General features: G+C 38.2%; 1 protein-coding gene across 1 annotated transcript; it reads right to left on the bottom strand.

The window, feature by feature from the left end:
* Positions 1–483: 483 nt before the first annotated feature.
* Positions 484–2,122, bottom strand: LOC105052049 (U-box domain-containing protein 27). The gene has a single exon (XM_010932742.4). It carries the CDS (start codon positions 1,994–1,996, stop codon positions 707–709), a length of 1,290 nt encoding a protein of 429 aa, XP_010931044.1. The 5' UTR covers positions 1,997–2,122; the 3' UTR covers positions 484–706.
* Positions 2,123–13,652: the final 11,530 nt, after the last annotated feature.

Genomic DNA, 13,652 nt, shown 5'->3' with positions numbered 1-13,652 from the left:
CCCCCGTCCGTTAATAGGCTATCATCCAAAAGTTACTTGTCTGACATGATTTATATACCCAAGACATCTATGTTGCATTTTCTGCATGTATGAAAAAAATGTCAAAATATCATTATCTGAATTTGAATCGGCAATACATTCTTCGAAAGTTCATCATCTAGATCTTAATCAGTGACTTCCAAACAAGTTCAGCTTATATTTTTTAAGTGTCCTTCATCCAGAATTTGTTAATATTTCTTGTATGAAACCGTGGAAACATAAGAATAAACCTTGAGAATGAGAGATAAAGTAGGAGAAGACCACTTGAACCTGTAAATATTTCTGTCCCCTGAGCATCAAAGGGTGAACAATCATGAATTTTTTTGGTTGATAACCATCGTGATTACTATGTAAGTATGCAGTAGTTTCATGATTTGTTAGCTTGTTAAAATATTAAATGCCAGTAATTTTTATGACAAAACATGATAACTGGCTCCTCCCTCATCATTGATAGAGAAAAAGAAAACAAAATTTTTTTTTCCATTACTGTGAAAACAAGGGAAAATTATGAAATTTGTCAGCAAAATGGAATGAGAGGATCCTCCATTTCTTTCTATCTCATTTGATTAATCAAAATTCAAAAATCTCTATCCATCTACAAAAAATCCTCTGTTTTTTTTCTTTTTGGTGGGTGTGGGGGGAGAGAAGATCTTCTCTGAATCAACGTCTAGAAGGGCATGATGTGGGTAGTCTTGGTATCATATCCCGCAAGACAACTCTTAGAATTCACTCTGAAAATCTTGAGCAAATCTGCCGCCATCTGCCTCGTCGCCATCGAGCACCCGCTCTGCATCAACAGCAATATCTTCGTCAGCCCGCCCTCAGCCGCCGCCACCGCGTCCACCGCCCGGCGGTCCCCGAAGTAGTGGCACACCATCCACAACACCGCCACCGCCGCCTCCGCCCCTTCCCTCCCGGCCTTCATAATCCGCCCCACCACCGCTCCTACGCTCTCCTCCGCCGCGTCGCAGATCGCCGCCCGGCCCTCCGCGCACCCCGCCGCCGCCTCCATCACCCGCATCGCCCTCTCCGCTGCCGTCGACGCCAATTCCGCATCCGCCGCCAGCACTCTCGTCACCGCCGCCACCACCCCGAGCCGCACCATCCGCGCCCTCGCCCGCCTTACCCCCGCGATCCCGGCCAGGCACCCCAGCCCCACCTCCACCGCCCTCCGATCCATCGTCCCTTTATCATCCGACGGCCCGATCAGCCGGATCAGCTCCGCGATCACCTCCTCCTTCTCGGCGATCGCAGGCTTCGTCTCCGGCGATCCAATGATCGATTCAAGCACCCTGGCCGCGTCGATCCGCGATTCGAGGCTACTTCCGTTCTTCAGCACGGAAACCAAAGCGGAAACCGATCCGTTGAGATCTGAAATGAGGGCGGAGATCGCGATCTTCTTGTTTCCCTCTTCGATGAAATCGGAGGTCAATATCAAAGCAAGAACCCTGATCGCCAACTCCAACGTCTCCAAAAATCCGTCATCGTCCTCGTTCTTCTTCTTTACAAGAATGGAGACGACAACGGCGGCGCAACCACCGGCATCGACGAGATTATTCTTCCCGAATTCGTCGTTCTCGTCATCGGAGAAGAAATCGGCGAGCCTCCGGAGGGCCGGGACGGGATCCGCGGAAGCGGCGCGGAGCTCGCCGAGGATGTCTCCGCCGCGGAGGCGGTGGGGGACGGCGACGTCGGCGGAGGAGGAGGAGGACCAGAGGTGGATGAGTCGCCGGAGGGTGAGGTTGGGGACGAGGTCGGTGGAAGGGAGGGGCTGCCTGGTTGCCGGACACGTGTTGTTGCCGGAGTCCAGCCAGCGCTGGATGGAGGTGCGATCGTAGGTGACCCCGGTGCATAGGCTCACCGGAGACTTCATCACGTCCAGCGATATCGGACACCGGAAATAGCTCGGTATCTTCACCTCCAATGCTACTCGTAGCCTCTCCTCCTTCCTCCCCATTTCCCTTCTCTTCTTCCTTCCACGTTCTGGCAACCCATCCTTTGCTTATTTATATCTTCTTCTATTTCTACGAGTACACAAAGCAAGTTGTGCAAAGCGGGCAGAGAGAGAAAAGAGGGAGATTTAGAAGGGGTCAAAGGATGAATTGCTTTCCCTCTTTCCTGATTCTGATGCTGCTGATACTATTCTTGTGGTATTAATTAATCGATATCTCTGGTCTGTGGTCAAAGATTGACAAGGGAAAGTATGCTCCTAAATTAACTTCATTTTGGAGTATATTCTATATCCATTAATAATAAAGAAGCGCAATGTTAAAGGGACAAGGACAATGAGGAGGGAAGAGGTGGGGCCTAGATTACTGTTTTATTTTGTTAGATATGTGTATTGTTGTGGGTGTAGTGCTTAGTTCTTTTGCGTAAGTCTAGTGCTTGCTATTATTGTAGGGGAAGCGGAGAACGTGGAGGTTGGGATAGGGGTTGGCCAGCCATTCCGTGTTCGCCCTTGCACGCAGTAAGTGTGAAGTCGTAGGAGAAGACCGCGGAGAGCAAGGAACAGGATGTGCGTGGGGCCCAGTCGATCGGCTCCTTCAAACGCTCTTGACCACCAGGGTTTCACGTAACTGGTTGCTGCCCTTTCATTTCCTTGTTATCTCTTTCAGTAATTTTTGCTTTCTTTATTGTTGCTGGTCTTTTACTCGTTTCCCTTCTCTTCTACAATGCATCCTCTTTGCTTAAGTAGTGGTTTTTTTAAACCACTGAATCGAATTAGAGAATATTACAATATCAAACAAGTGGGTTTTTTTTTTTTTTTTAAACTAAATGGGGGAAATGAGACGCTTCTACCAAGTTTATTGACTGACAAAAAGAATCATTACAGAGAGGGTCATGTAGAGACGAAGGGGAAGTTCCAATGCTCTTAATATCTCATGTCTCCTCACATCAGAGTCAACTTGGATGAACTAGTTGATAATCTAATTTAAATCTTGATCATTCACATATGCTCCATGTCTATCCCATGGTATACAAGTTTGCTTAGTCTGCGGGCAATTTACATTTTTGGTGAAGTATTACATCACCTTTTATTATAAGACTCTGCACCTACTTTTCCTTCTAATTTGTAGTGCTAAAAATTTGAATCTTTTTATATAGGATCCAATTCTATCATTCATTTTACTCATATGGAGTCATATATACCGCCCCCTTTACTGCTCCATCAACAACATTTTAAGCTTGACTCTCACTCTTGCTTTGGTGCCATACCATTTGCTAGGATGCATTCTCCTATTGTTACTTATAGCTGTTATTTTTTACCTTAAAACCTACACATTTTTTCTATTGCAAGCTGTTGGCACCTTAAAAGAAGACCAAAAACAAGAAAATAAACATTAGAAACGTTACATTTCCATGTAGATCACATCCTATATTTTGATTGTTGAGCAGTCATACAGCATATTTGTTTTTGTTTATTTTATTTTTGAGAAGACATACAACATATTTACTGCCACAAGCTCATCCTCTTGGTTAGAAATATAAAAATCTTGTGCAATCAATCATCCCTTGCCTCAGGCTGTTCACGACTCCATCCGGGAAACATGGCCAGCAGTCAACAGTCCATGCTGGTAAATTTCCCACAGTTTCGACCCTTCTTCATTGTTTGTAGAACTTTAGTAGTTCAACCAGCATTCAGGACATACGCACTTCATTCCCCATAGCAGAGCACTTTCAGCCAAAGACCACCAGGTCATGTTGTCTATTACTTGTGGACACATCTAATATAATTTGTGCTATTGACTTACCAGCACCAAGGTTTTGATTTCCAACATCCCACTTTGTCGTTGCTTAACCATAGCAATTAAGTTCTTCGTCTTTTTATGCATATTATTCTACATATGTGAGACTGGTTGGAACCCAATAGCTTCAACTAGTTCCAGCACCTTTTTTTCCTAATCTCCTTTTTGAAAGCTATTTTGTCATTCCCTTGTTTACTTACTACTGTTGGTCAAAATATTTGATTATTGGTCTTCCTCCCTGTTCAGGATGTGTGCTATGATTTTCACTTTATGCAAGATTTGGATTTGCCAGAAACTTACTAGTTTATTAATTGGGAACCTAACGTAATAAAGTTTTCTTTTATGCAACTCGGACAGTTGTAAGACATGGTTTTTTTTTTTTTCAATTAAATTACAGGTTCGGTTTTGGTGTGATTCAGTTTGCCGCGCATGTTTTGCTTCCCTAACTTGATGGGAGACGCGCACTTACTAACCATCCAGTAGTAATTAATATCCAGTGTTCTGCTTCCCTAACTTGATGGGAGACTTGCACTTACTAATTATCCAGTACTAATATCCAGTGCGTGCGGCTTGTGCAATACTTTGTTGACCATGAACACTAGATGACCAATGTACTGTTGTACTAATATCACACCATAAAACATAGGTAAAAATGGCTCCTAAGCAGATGGCGCATTGAAAGAATGGTAACGGTGCTTAAATTCCTTGGAGGAAGTGTAGGAATTCTTTCATGTCAAAATCCAAGGAGAAACTATTATCAGGGGACTGCATAAGGTTGAAACTATATATGTTCTGAAAAGTTGGAGTGCTCTTTTTTACCCAACATAGGGCCTCCCACAGAAACCTGGACAGAGGGTTATTTTTTAAGAGAGGAATTACTAGGCCGGGACCTTCTTATTGATATTCCTTCAAAGAAAAATGGCACATATTTGTGATTTTTTTTGTTTCCATGATTATCATTGAAAATATTAAGACTGGAAAATGAACTGACATCTCTGTTTAGATGCTAGGTAGGAGGATCTCCTTTGGAAAAATTATCTAGGCAAGTTGGTGTAGTCATGCTAGCATTGAATTTGGATAAGGCTAACGCCCAAAATGATTAAACCATCAGTGGTATTGGTCTAGACTGAATAAATATTGAATTTGCTATGTCTATTTATAAACTTTGCCTTTATCCAAGACTATCGAATCTGGAATTTTTTTTTTAATCTGTTGACAGCTTGCTTTCCCTATACTCCATTTTCTACTCGTGCTTGTGCTTATCTAATTTATCCGAGCAATTCAAACATTTGTGACCTTTGTTCAGTATTCTCTTGGCAATTCGCCACCATATCCTCAGCCTACTTTACCATCACCATATGCAACTATTTGACCAGGATAATGGTTCTCCGCTGGAGAAAATCAAAGATTTTAATGTAGGTTTCTTTTGGTTGTAAAGTCCCACCCACTTGTTTTGTTCAACCGTTTCAAAGGTGACAACCTAGCTCAAGCTCATCACGGATCGATTTGTGTGCTGCCATCCTTGACCGCAACCCGAAGAACCAACCACCTCCATCATCATCCACCACTCACCAAATGGTACGCTTTAAACTTCGAGTCAAAGTTCCAAATGAATAGAATTTTGATCAAGTGGATGACATATACCCACCCATATCTTTATTCCCAAGGCATGGTCGTGAAGAGAGAGAGAGAGGGAGGGAGACTTTTTTTCTCGGCTGATGCCGGGGACGTGCGGTTGAGGTCGAGTCTAATGGGCCCTTGCCAGATTAAAGTTGACCGATAACCAAACATGCAAGTCTTGTGTGTTGACTAGGATTCCACCAAACATATTAAAAATAAAGTGGTTGGGGTGCCCAATGGGTGATGGTCTTTCTTTAATTTGGTAGGGTGTTGATCTCTCTGAAGGGTCCACATTATGGGATCGTACAGAGATCCATGCAGAGTTAAAAAGCAGTATTATTAGGATTAGAATAAGGGCCGATCGCATGAAATTACTTCCTTGAGTGATGTTTGAAATGTTATAAGTATCGATATGATGACAAATGTTAAGGAGTTTAGGGGTCCCCTTTCAACTAGGACATAATTTCATGAGCCAGATATAAAATTTCTAGTGATAGGTGTTGTGAGACCTGCAGAGCATGGTTGCAACAGCACACGTTTGTGGCTCATGTATTCATGGTCAACTTGGCTTAAGGTCACAGCCAAGCTTCAAATTTTCCTAGTGGGGTAGAAAAGGAACATCGCATGCTTCATTGGTCCACCTTATGGGATGTGACATTTTTTTGCAGAAAGAGGAGGTGCCCGGTGACCGAAGGTCTTGCTTGCAATAATTAATATGAGTAGTTTTTTTGGAGGTGCAGGCCTTTCAAAAAGAATATAGTCTTTGCATGATCTTCTCTTTTTGATTTATTATCAAGATCTAGAGAGGCATTTATAGCTCAGATGACCAATCCATGAGGCACCTTCCGAACATAAAAATTTGTCTAAAATGGTTGTCAGTATATTCTCCAATTCTCTTAACTTTTTGTGAAAAATATTCAGGATTTCTTCTCACATCCCCAAAAAATTTCCATTTGAGAGTCAACTTCATGTATTGGATCAATGTGGCACTAACTGATGCAAGGTGAGTATAAATTGCATGAAGGTTCAAGTTAGAATATGTCACACATCAAAACTACAATTAGAATTAGGGGCATTGCAGTTCCGTGCTGATAATTTATATGAGGGATCCATCTCTATCTGTGTCCTCTCTAGAGCCACGTATTGGTTACAAACAAACTAGTTTCTCCCCAACCCCTCCTTCTTTCTCTATCACCCTCTCTCATCTTTATTAAAGGGAAAATGCCAGCTAACGGTCAGCTATCAAACCTGTCTTTCTAAAATCTCTTTTCTAATTCCTCCTATCTCTCCATCCCTAAATAAGAAATACTTTTGTTAGCAAATAAAGAGCATACCAATCTTGGTCAATGTTCTCATGTTCCCACTACACCCGAACGTCGCGCCTTGTTTAACGGCACCGTCCCTCCCTCCAAACCCCCTTCTCTATTTTTTTTAATAAAAAATTATCATAATTCATGTAAGTTATTTAGCTTTTTTGGTAGCCAAGATGATCCCATCATAACAAGTACATTGTCTCATTTTCTTCATACTTATGTAGTCATACTAATATTATTTATGTTATTCTGTTTCTTGTTCATTTCGGTGGAATGTACTATCATGTTTTATTCAATTTATGAATATCAATTTTTTTTTCTTATTTTGTCTACTGTTGTCTAATAATATTTGTTTGAATTGTGAAGCATGTTTCAATTTTGATTGTAATAATAAAATCAATATTTTGAAATAAATTTTATTTTGTATTTGATTAGTGATTTAACTTTCTAACAAATAGAGAAATTAATCTTTTCTTTTTGATTAATCATATTAAGAAAAAGAATAATATGGTCATTAAAATTTGATGGCTTGGTGGGTTTTTCATATTATGGTATAGTTATGTTAAAAATATTTTCTGCATACTACGATCAAATGAGATTGTGGCGCAGTTGGCTAGCGCGCGGGGGCTCATACCACCTCCGGTTAACTGGAGGTCGAGAGTTCGAGCTTCTCTCGCCCCAAATAATAATACTGGAATAGAGTAATGAAGAAAACCGCGCAACGTGATGCTGGGGGTATCACAGCCGTCTTGATCATCGGACGACGACAGCGCTCCTGAGCTCTTAACAGTTTTGTTTCGTTTTGTGTTTTTTTTTTTTTTTAATATCGCATTATTGGATTGAGCTTTTAATATCATATAGATACTACAATAGATACGTAAATTTCATTGTTATAGATAGGTAGATTGGGACTTTGCAACATAACCACGCCCCTCCTGAGCTCTTAATAGTTTTGTTTCGTTTTGTGTTTTTTTTTTTTTTTTAATATCGCATTATTGGATTGAGCTTTTAATATCATATAGATACTACAATAGATACGTAAATTTCATTGTTATAGATAGGTAGATTGGGACTTTGCAACATAACCACGCCCCTCCTGAGCTCTTAATAGTTTTGTTTCGTTTTGTATTTTTTTTTTTTTTTTAATATCGCATTATTGGATTGAGCTTTTAATATCATATAGATACTACAATAGATACGTAAATTTCATTGTTATAGATAGGTAGATTGGGACTTTGCGACATAACCACGCCCCTCCTAAAGTAAAATCCTGGCTCCACCCTTGGTTTGGATTCCTTTCATCAGTCATGCCTTGTGGCCCAAAAGTCAACTTTACAACGTGGTAGCTGAAGTTGTGGGTATGGTATCCACAACTTCATGGATGAAAATTGGTACACCATGAAGTTAATTACAAATACTTTTTGTTGGATGGCATATCGCATTTGTCTTGTTAAAATTATTCATGCAATGAGGAGAAATGGTTGTTGCAAGGTTTATTGCAACTCAAACCAGAGCAAAGCCCTCCATTGTTGCACCGCAAATATGCTTTGTTTCACTTTCATAGACAATATACTAATTTCATCAGACACTACTCGGTTTCATATAAAGGTAAGTGGGCATTGGTCTCATATAGGCTACAACTGCCCTATGCCATGTTAGGTTTTGGAAACCTAGTAAAGCATGAATTGAAGGGCAGACCTAAGTCCACTAAAAATATAACCTAAAATTCTTTTCAAATAGGCGTTAGTCCATGTTGCATCTCAACAAAAATAAAATGAAATCCTCCTTCCAGTTCTTATGAAGTGATTGGAGGCTTCTGCTCTGCACCATTGTCATCTTCATGAATGCTTGCAAGTCCATTAAGCCCTTAAACCTTGAACCAGCAATGGAAAAAGAGATTGAGGAGATTTTTGGTTCGTAATCAAAATCAAAATTTGAATAGATTGGAATCAAAATCAAAATGGCCAAATCCTTTGAAGCTTTTGGTTCATGATCAGAATTGAAATCGGAATGGATGATTTCCATTGTTGTTGCTTGGTTCATACAAAGATAGAAATCGAAGTCAAATCAAATTTTTATTTATATTATTAACTAAAATTTTTAAAAATTAATTAATTTAAAAATTGATATTAAATAAAAATTAAACATAATAACAGAAGATGAAATATTTTATGAAATAAAATATTTTATATAAAATATAAATAATTTTATAAAAAATAAAAAAAATAAAATAAAAAAAATAAAAAAAAATGAAAAGAAAAAAAAAAAGAAGAGAGCCCCTGCCCTGGCCCCCTACTTCTTTTTCTTTGCCGCAGATCCCCCTCCTTCCGCGACCGCACTGCCCCCGTTGCGGCCCCTCCCCACCGCCATCCGCGTCGCATCCAACTCCGTGCGACTACGATCCTCTCGTCCTCATTCCCAACTATCAGCATCGAAACCTTTCTCGTCGATCAGACCCATCAAGATCCTCGCGCTGCTAATGACTCCTTCTACGCCCTCTCTGCCATCTTCCACAAGGACTTTACCGCCTCCCTCCCCTCCCTAGACCATGCCACCTTTGTCCCCGACCTCCTCTCATTCCAAATCTCCATTCTGATCTATGTCAAGCTCGTCGGTCCTTTCTCCGCTGCCGTCCCCTCCCTTTTTCGCTCATTCGCCTCCGCCGCCCACTTCCACACCATCGACACCCACCCCCACCATCTTGCCATCGGCCACGCCTTCCATCTCGATCCCTCTCACTTCACAGATCTCTGACGCCTTCCAATTCAGGAGATCCCGATAGGTGGTTTTTGTTTTTTTAATCTCATTCTAGTAGAATGAGATTTTGACTGTCCTTGGGATGGTCCGGATTCAGCTACGGAAAAATTTGACCATTCCCATTCCTCTCTGAAATAGGAATCAGAATGGGACTCCTTCCAACCAAACAGTTGGAATGGGAGTTATTTATTCTAATTTTTATTCTAGACATCAATTACCCCAACCAAACATGTCCTGAATCTTTTTCCAGCTATTTAAAAGAAGAGGAGGGGGGGGGGGGGGGGGGGGGGGTGAAACTAATCGAACATCAAGGGCTAGCAATGATTTAGCATGAAACTAATCGAACATCAAGGGCTAGCAATGATTTAGCATGGGCCTGGCCAGTACAAAAGGGTTGGCCCCATATCCATAAGAGTGAAGTTGGGCTACGCTACATTAAGCCCACATGTCCTTTTCTCATCATTGCGCGTTTTGCGCTGCCAATAAAGTTTCTGGAGGACTTGAAATGATAGTGCTATAGCTCCTAGAGATGACCCAATGTTCATTTATTAATATTTGAGTAATATGCTCGGTCCCAAGTCCCAACCAAGTCGGGACGGGTCGGGTCGGATCAGGGTACAATATAGTTTAAAAACCTACCAACTCGAATCTGATCTATATATTGACTGGGGTTAAAAATCTAAATCTGAATTTAATTATTTTATTAAATAGGCAATCTAATTCAATCTACAATGATTAAAATAAGTTAAATGAGTCAAACGATTAACATTGCCACCCCTCAATTGCACATGTACATTTCATTCATAATTTTCTGATTTGTGATTAACCTCTGAAGTTCAAACATCAACCAATTAAAGATGATTGGTTGTCTCTAAGCATTTTTGAAAAAAAAAAATAATCATAAAACCTGATTTTGTATAAAACAGATTTATGAAACATTATCGACATTATAAGATAAATTCTTGGAATTTATTATCTGTTAGCTTTTACAGAATAGTTTCTACAAATAGCAATCCAACAAGAGCTGTCTTATATCTTATTAGTTTTGCGTTTAGTATACACCTGCTTTAGTGAATCTTGGCGGCTCGAGTGACAGAATACTTGTATTTTTTATTCCAATAACAAGAAAGGCTCACTCCACCTCTCCCTTTGGCCAAAAGCTTATAGATTATTTTACCCAAACAAAAAAGCTTATAGATTAGCATTTGGCTGCCAAGACTACCAAGTGAATCTTGGCCATTGTTTGTGAACCTGATCTCTTCGCTGCATCAAATGCTCTACCTTTTTCTTACCAAAAAAAATGCTCTACCTTTTAATTTACTACAATACATAGCCACAACGATTTTCTAAGGGACGTGGAAAGATTCGAAGAGCTTGTTGAGACAAACAATTCGACAACTTCTGAAAATAGCAATTGTGGGCTCCATGGTTCCAGGTTTACTTTTTCAGAAAAAAAATATTAAAATTATTATCCCAAGAATGAAGTGATGATTGTCGGTCATTAAGAACCAAAGATGGGCCTCATTTGCGTCACAGACGCTCTGTCAGGTATCTGTCTATATATTGATTCAAATAGCTGGGGCAATCCAGCTGCCATCATATTAGTGCAAGCTGTTACAGGTTTGAAGGTGACATCCTCCTCTTCCTTTCATTAGATTTTGCTATGTTTCCCTTCTTAGATTTGAATTAGTTGGAAGATGATTCTAGCTCTTAAAAGAAACCAATTATTTTGCTGGGCCCCGGCAAGCTTATGGCTTTAATATGGCTCTTAAAATAGAGCTGCTTCATGCACTGGGGCATTCTATTTTCATTATTCTTCATTTATTAATGCTGCGCTATATATCTTGGATAATGTGATATGATAGTTCCTAGGAGTTCTAGTTTAGCTAAAGTTTGAACCATCATCAATTGTATCCTTAACAACCACCTAATTTGCCATATTAGACAAAGAGAGAAGTTCTTACTGAAAGAATATTTAAGTAATTTATAGCTCTCAGGTGCTGTAGCGTGGATGAAATAGGTATCCCCTGATATATGGACAAATACCAGGGACACCTTGGAGAAAAAGATGGTACTCCATCCTAATGTGTCCATCAGAACAATTGCAGTTTAAGTAATTTATAGCCCTACTGTCTTTGTGGTTTCACTGAGACAAACATGGGATAACATAAACAGAGCATGAGGGTTTATTTAGATGGGATCTAAATGACCGCGACAAGGGCAGAAAGCAGTGGATCTCCTCCCACCTGCGACCCTGTCTTTTTGTCTTTCGACCAGTTTAAAACCAGATTTGGTACTCCCACCAACCCGCGTCACCCCAAGAAATGGTTTGAGGAAACTATTACTACCTGTTTAATTGTTGACTATATGTTTGATGTTCATAACATAGGATCAGGTTCAACTTATATCTGCTATAATTTTTATCGAGTTATATCTTTTCTAAATTGGATGACAAGGATTTCATGTCGATAATTCAAACTGTTAGATGTGATTTATTATCTCTAAACTGCTTACATATCAAAAATCATATAATTTAAAAATCTGTAGTTTATGTATCAAAAAGTCAAAAATTAAAAACTTTAAATAATAAATAAAATTTATCACTTCATACATAGTTTAAGAATCCTCTAATCATATAGCGTTTAGTATGTAAATGGTTTAAAGATAGTAGATCATATTCAGATTATTGATATAGGACTTCCATCGTTTAATTTGAAAATCGGTGTTAAAAGTTACACCATATGTAACTAGATCCTAGCCATCATAATAATTGATATGCTTTATCTTCCTTGTATAATATTAGTTATATTTATGATATTAAGATATACTAAAATCATTTATCATTATATGTATCTTGAATTTTTCATCTGATAAATTAGCTTTCTAACTTTTCTTCACGAATTTGCTTGTATGCTACATTTTCATGATGCCGCGTCATTGTTCCTTTGCACCATCCAGTTTATTCTTTTATAAAAAATGGAACAACAATAGTCCTCTAAAAGATTGCAATCAATTAATCATTATAAATTAGCAATCTAACAAGAACAAAAAGACTGTCTTATGTGTTAGATGCACAAGCCAACACAATCACAAGATAGGTCATTCTACCTATCGTGCCTCTAATGTTTCATAATTTAGTTTACTTTATATAATTTTTTGCTTCACCAACTGGCCCGATGGATATATTGTTTTGTATATTCAGTAGACATAATCACAACCAACAAGCTTTCTCCCACTTATTTTCTTTTATGACCTAGTGATTTCTCTTTATCATCAAGTTCGGTCAACAACTTTCCCTCCTTAACAACATAAGTTTCTTCGTAACCATGACTAGGTTGTTTTATTACATTGACATCTAAATCTACAGGTTTGTATCAGCAATATCATATATCTATATAATAATAATAAAATGATATATGAATAAAATGATATACGAATAAAATGATATACGAGTATTAGAAGTGATATTTTATGATGACACGTAAGATGATAGGATAATCTAACGCCACATGTCAAATTTTTTTATTTTTTATATTTTTAAAAATAAAAAATAAAAATACAAATAGTATGATAAAAAAATAAATAATCTATATAATAATAATAAATTATCAATTAAATCTCCGCAATATGGAGATTTAATGCTAGTTTTATAACTAATATACTACAAACAAACAGACTATTAACGACGGCTAACTATCGTCGCTAGTAATCGTTTTGCTGTCGCTAAAAATTTAAAAGAAATAATCTCGTCGCTAATTATCATTATTAGCGATGGTAAATCCGCCATCGCTAATAATGATAATTAACAATGGTATTAGCGACAAAAGCCATCGCTATTAATTTTATTTTTTTTAATTAAAATATTAAAAAAACTATTAGTGATGGTCATTGTCGTCGCTACCGCTGTAGCTAATAGTTTTTTAATTTTTTAATAAAAATTTTAAAAAATTATTAGCGATAACAGATGCCGTCACTAATGCCATCTTTAATAGTTTTTAATTTTTTTTAAAAAAATTATAATTAAATATTTTAAAATTTATTTTAATCACATTAATAAGTAACAATATTTTTTAAAATCTGTTATAAATAAAATAATAATTATTTAATATGATCATAAATATAAAATTAGTTATATTGTATTAAAAATATAAATTTTATAATTTTATAAATTTATACT

The sequence above is a fragment of the Elaeis guineensis genome, chromosome 9, assembly GCF_000442705.2.
Source record: "Elaeis guineensis isolate ETL-2024a chromosome 9, EG11, whole genome shotgun sequence".
Classification (NCBI taxonomy): domain Eukaryota; kingdom Viridiplantae; phylum Streptophyta; class Magnoliopsida; order Arecales; family Arecaceae; genus Elaeis; species Elaeis guineensis.
Note: the sequence above shows the minus strand (reverse complement) of the source record. Positions and strands in the feature narration are given on the sequence as shown.

Excerpts from the sequence above, each read along its gene's own strand:
- LOC105052049 (XM_010932742.4), bottom strand. The coding sequence starts at position 1,996 with ATGGGGAGGAAGGAGGAGAGGCTACGAGTAGCATTGGAGGTGAAGATA.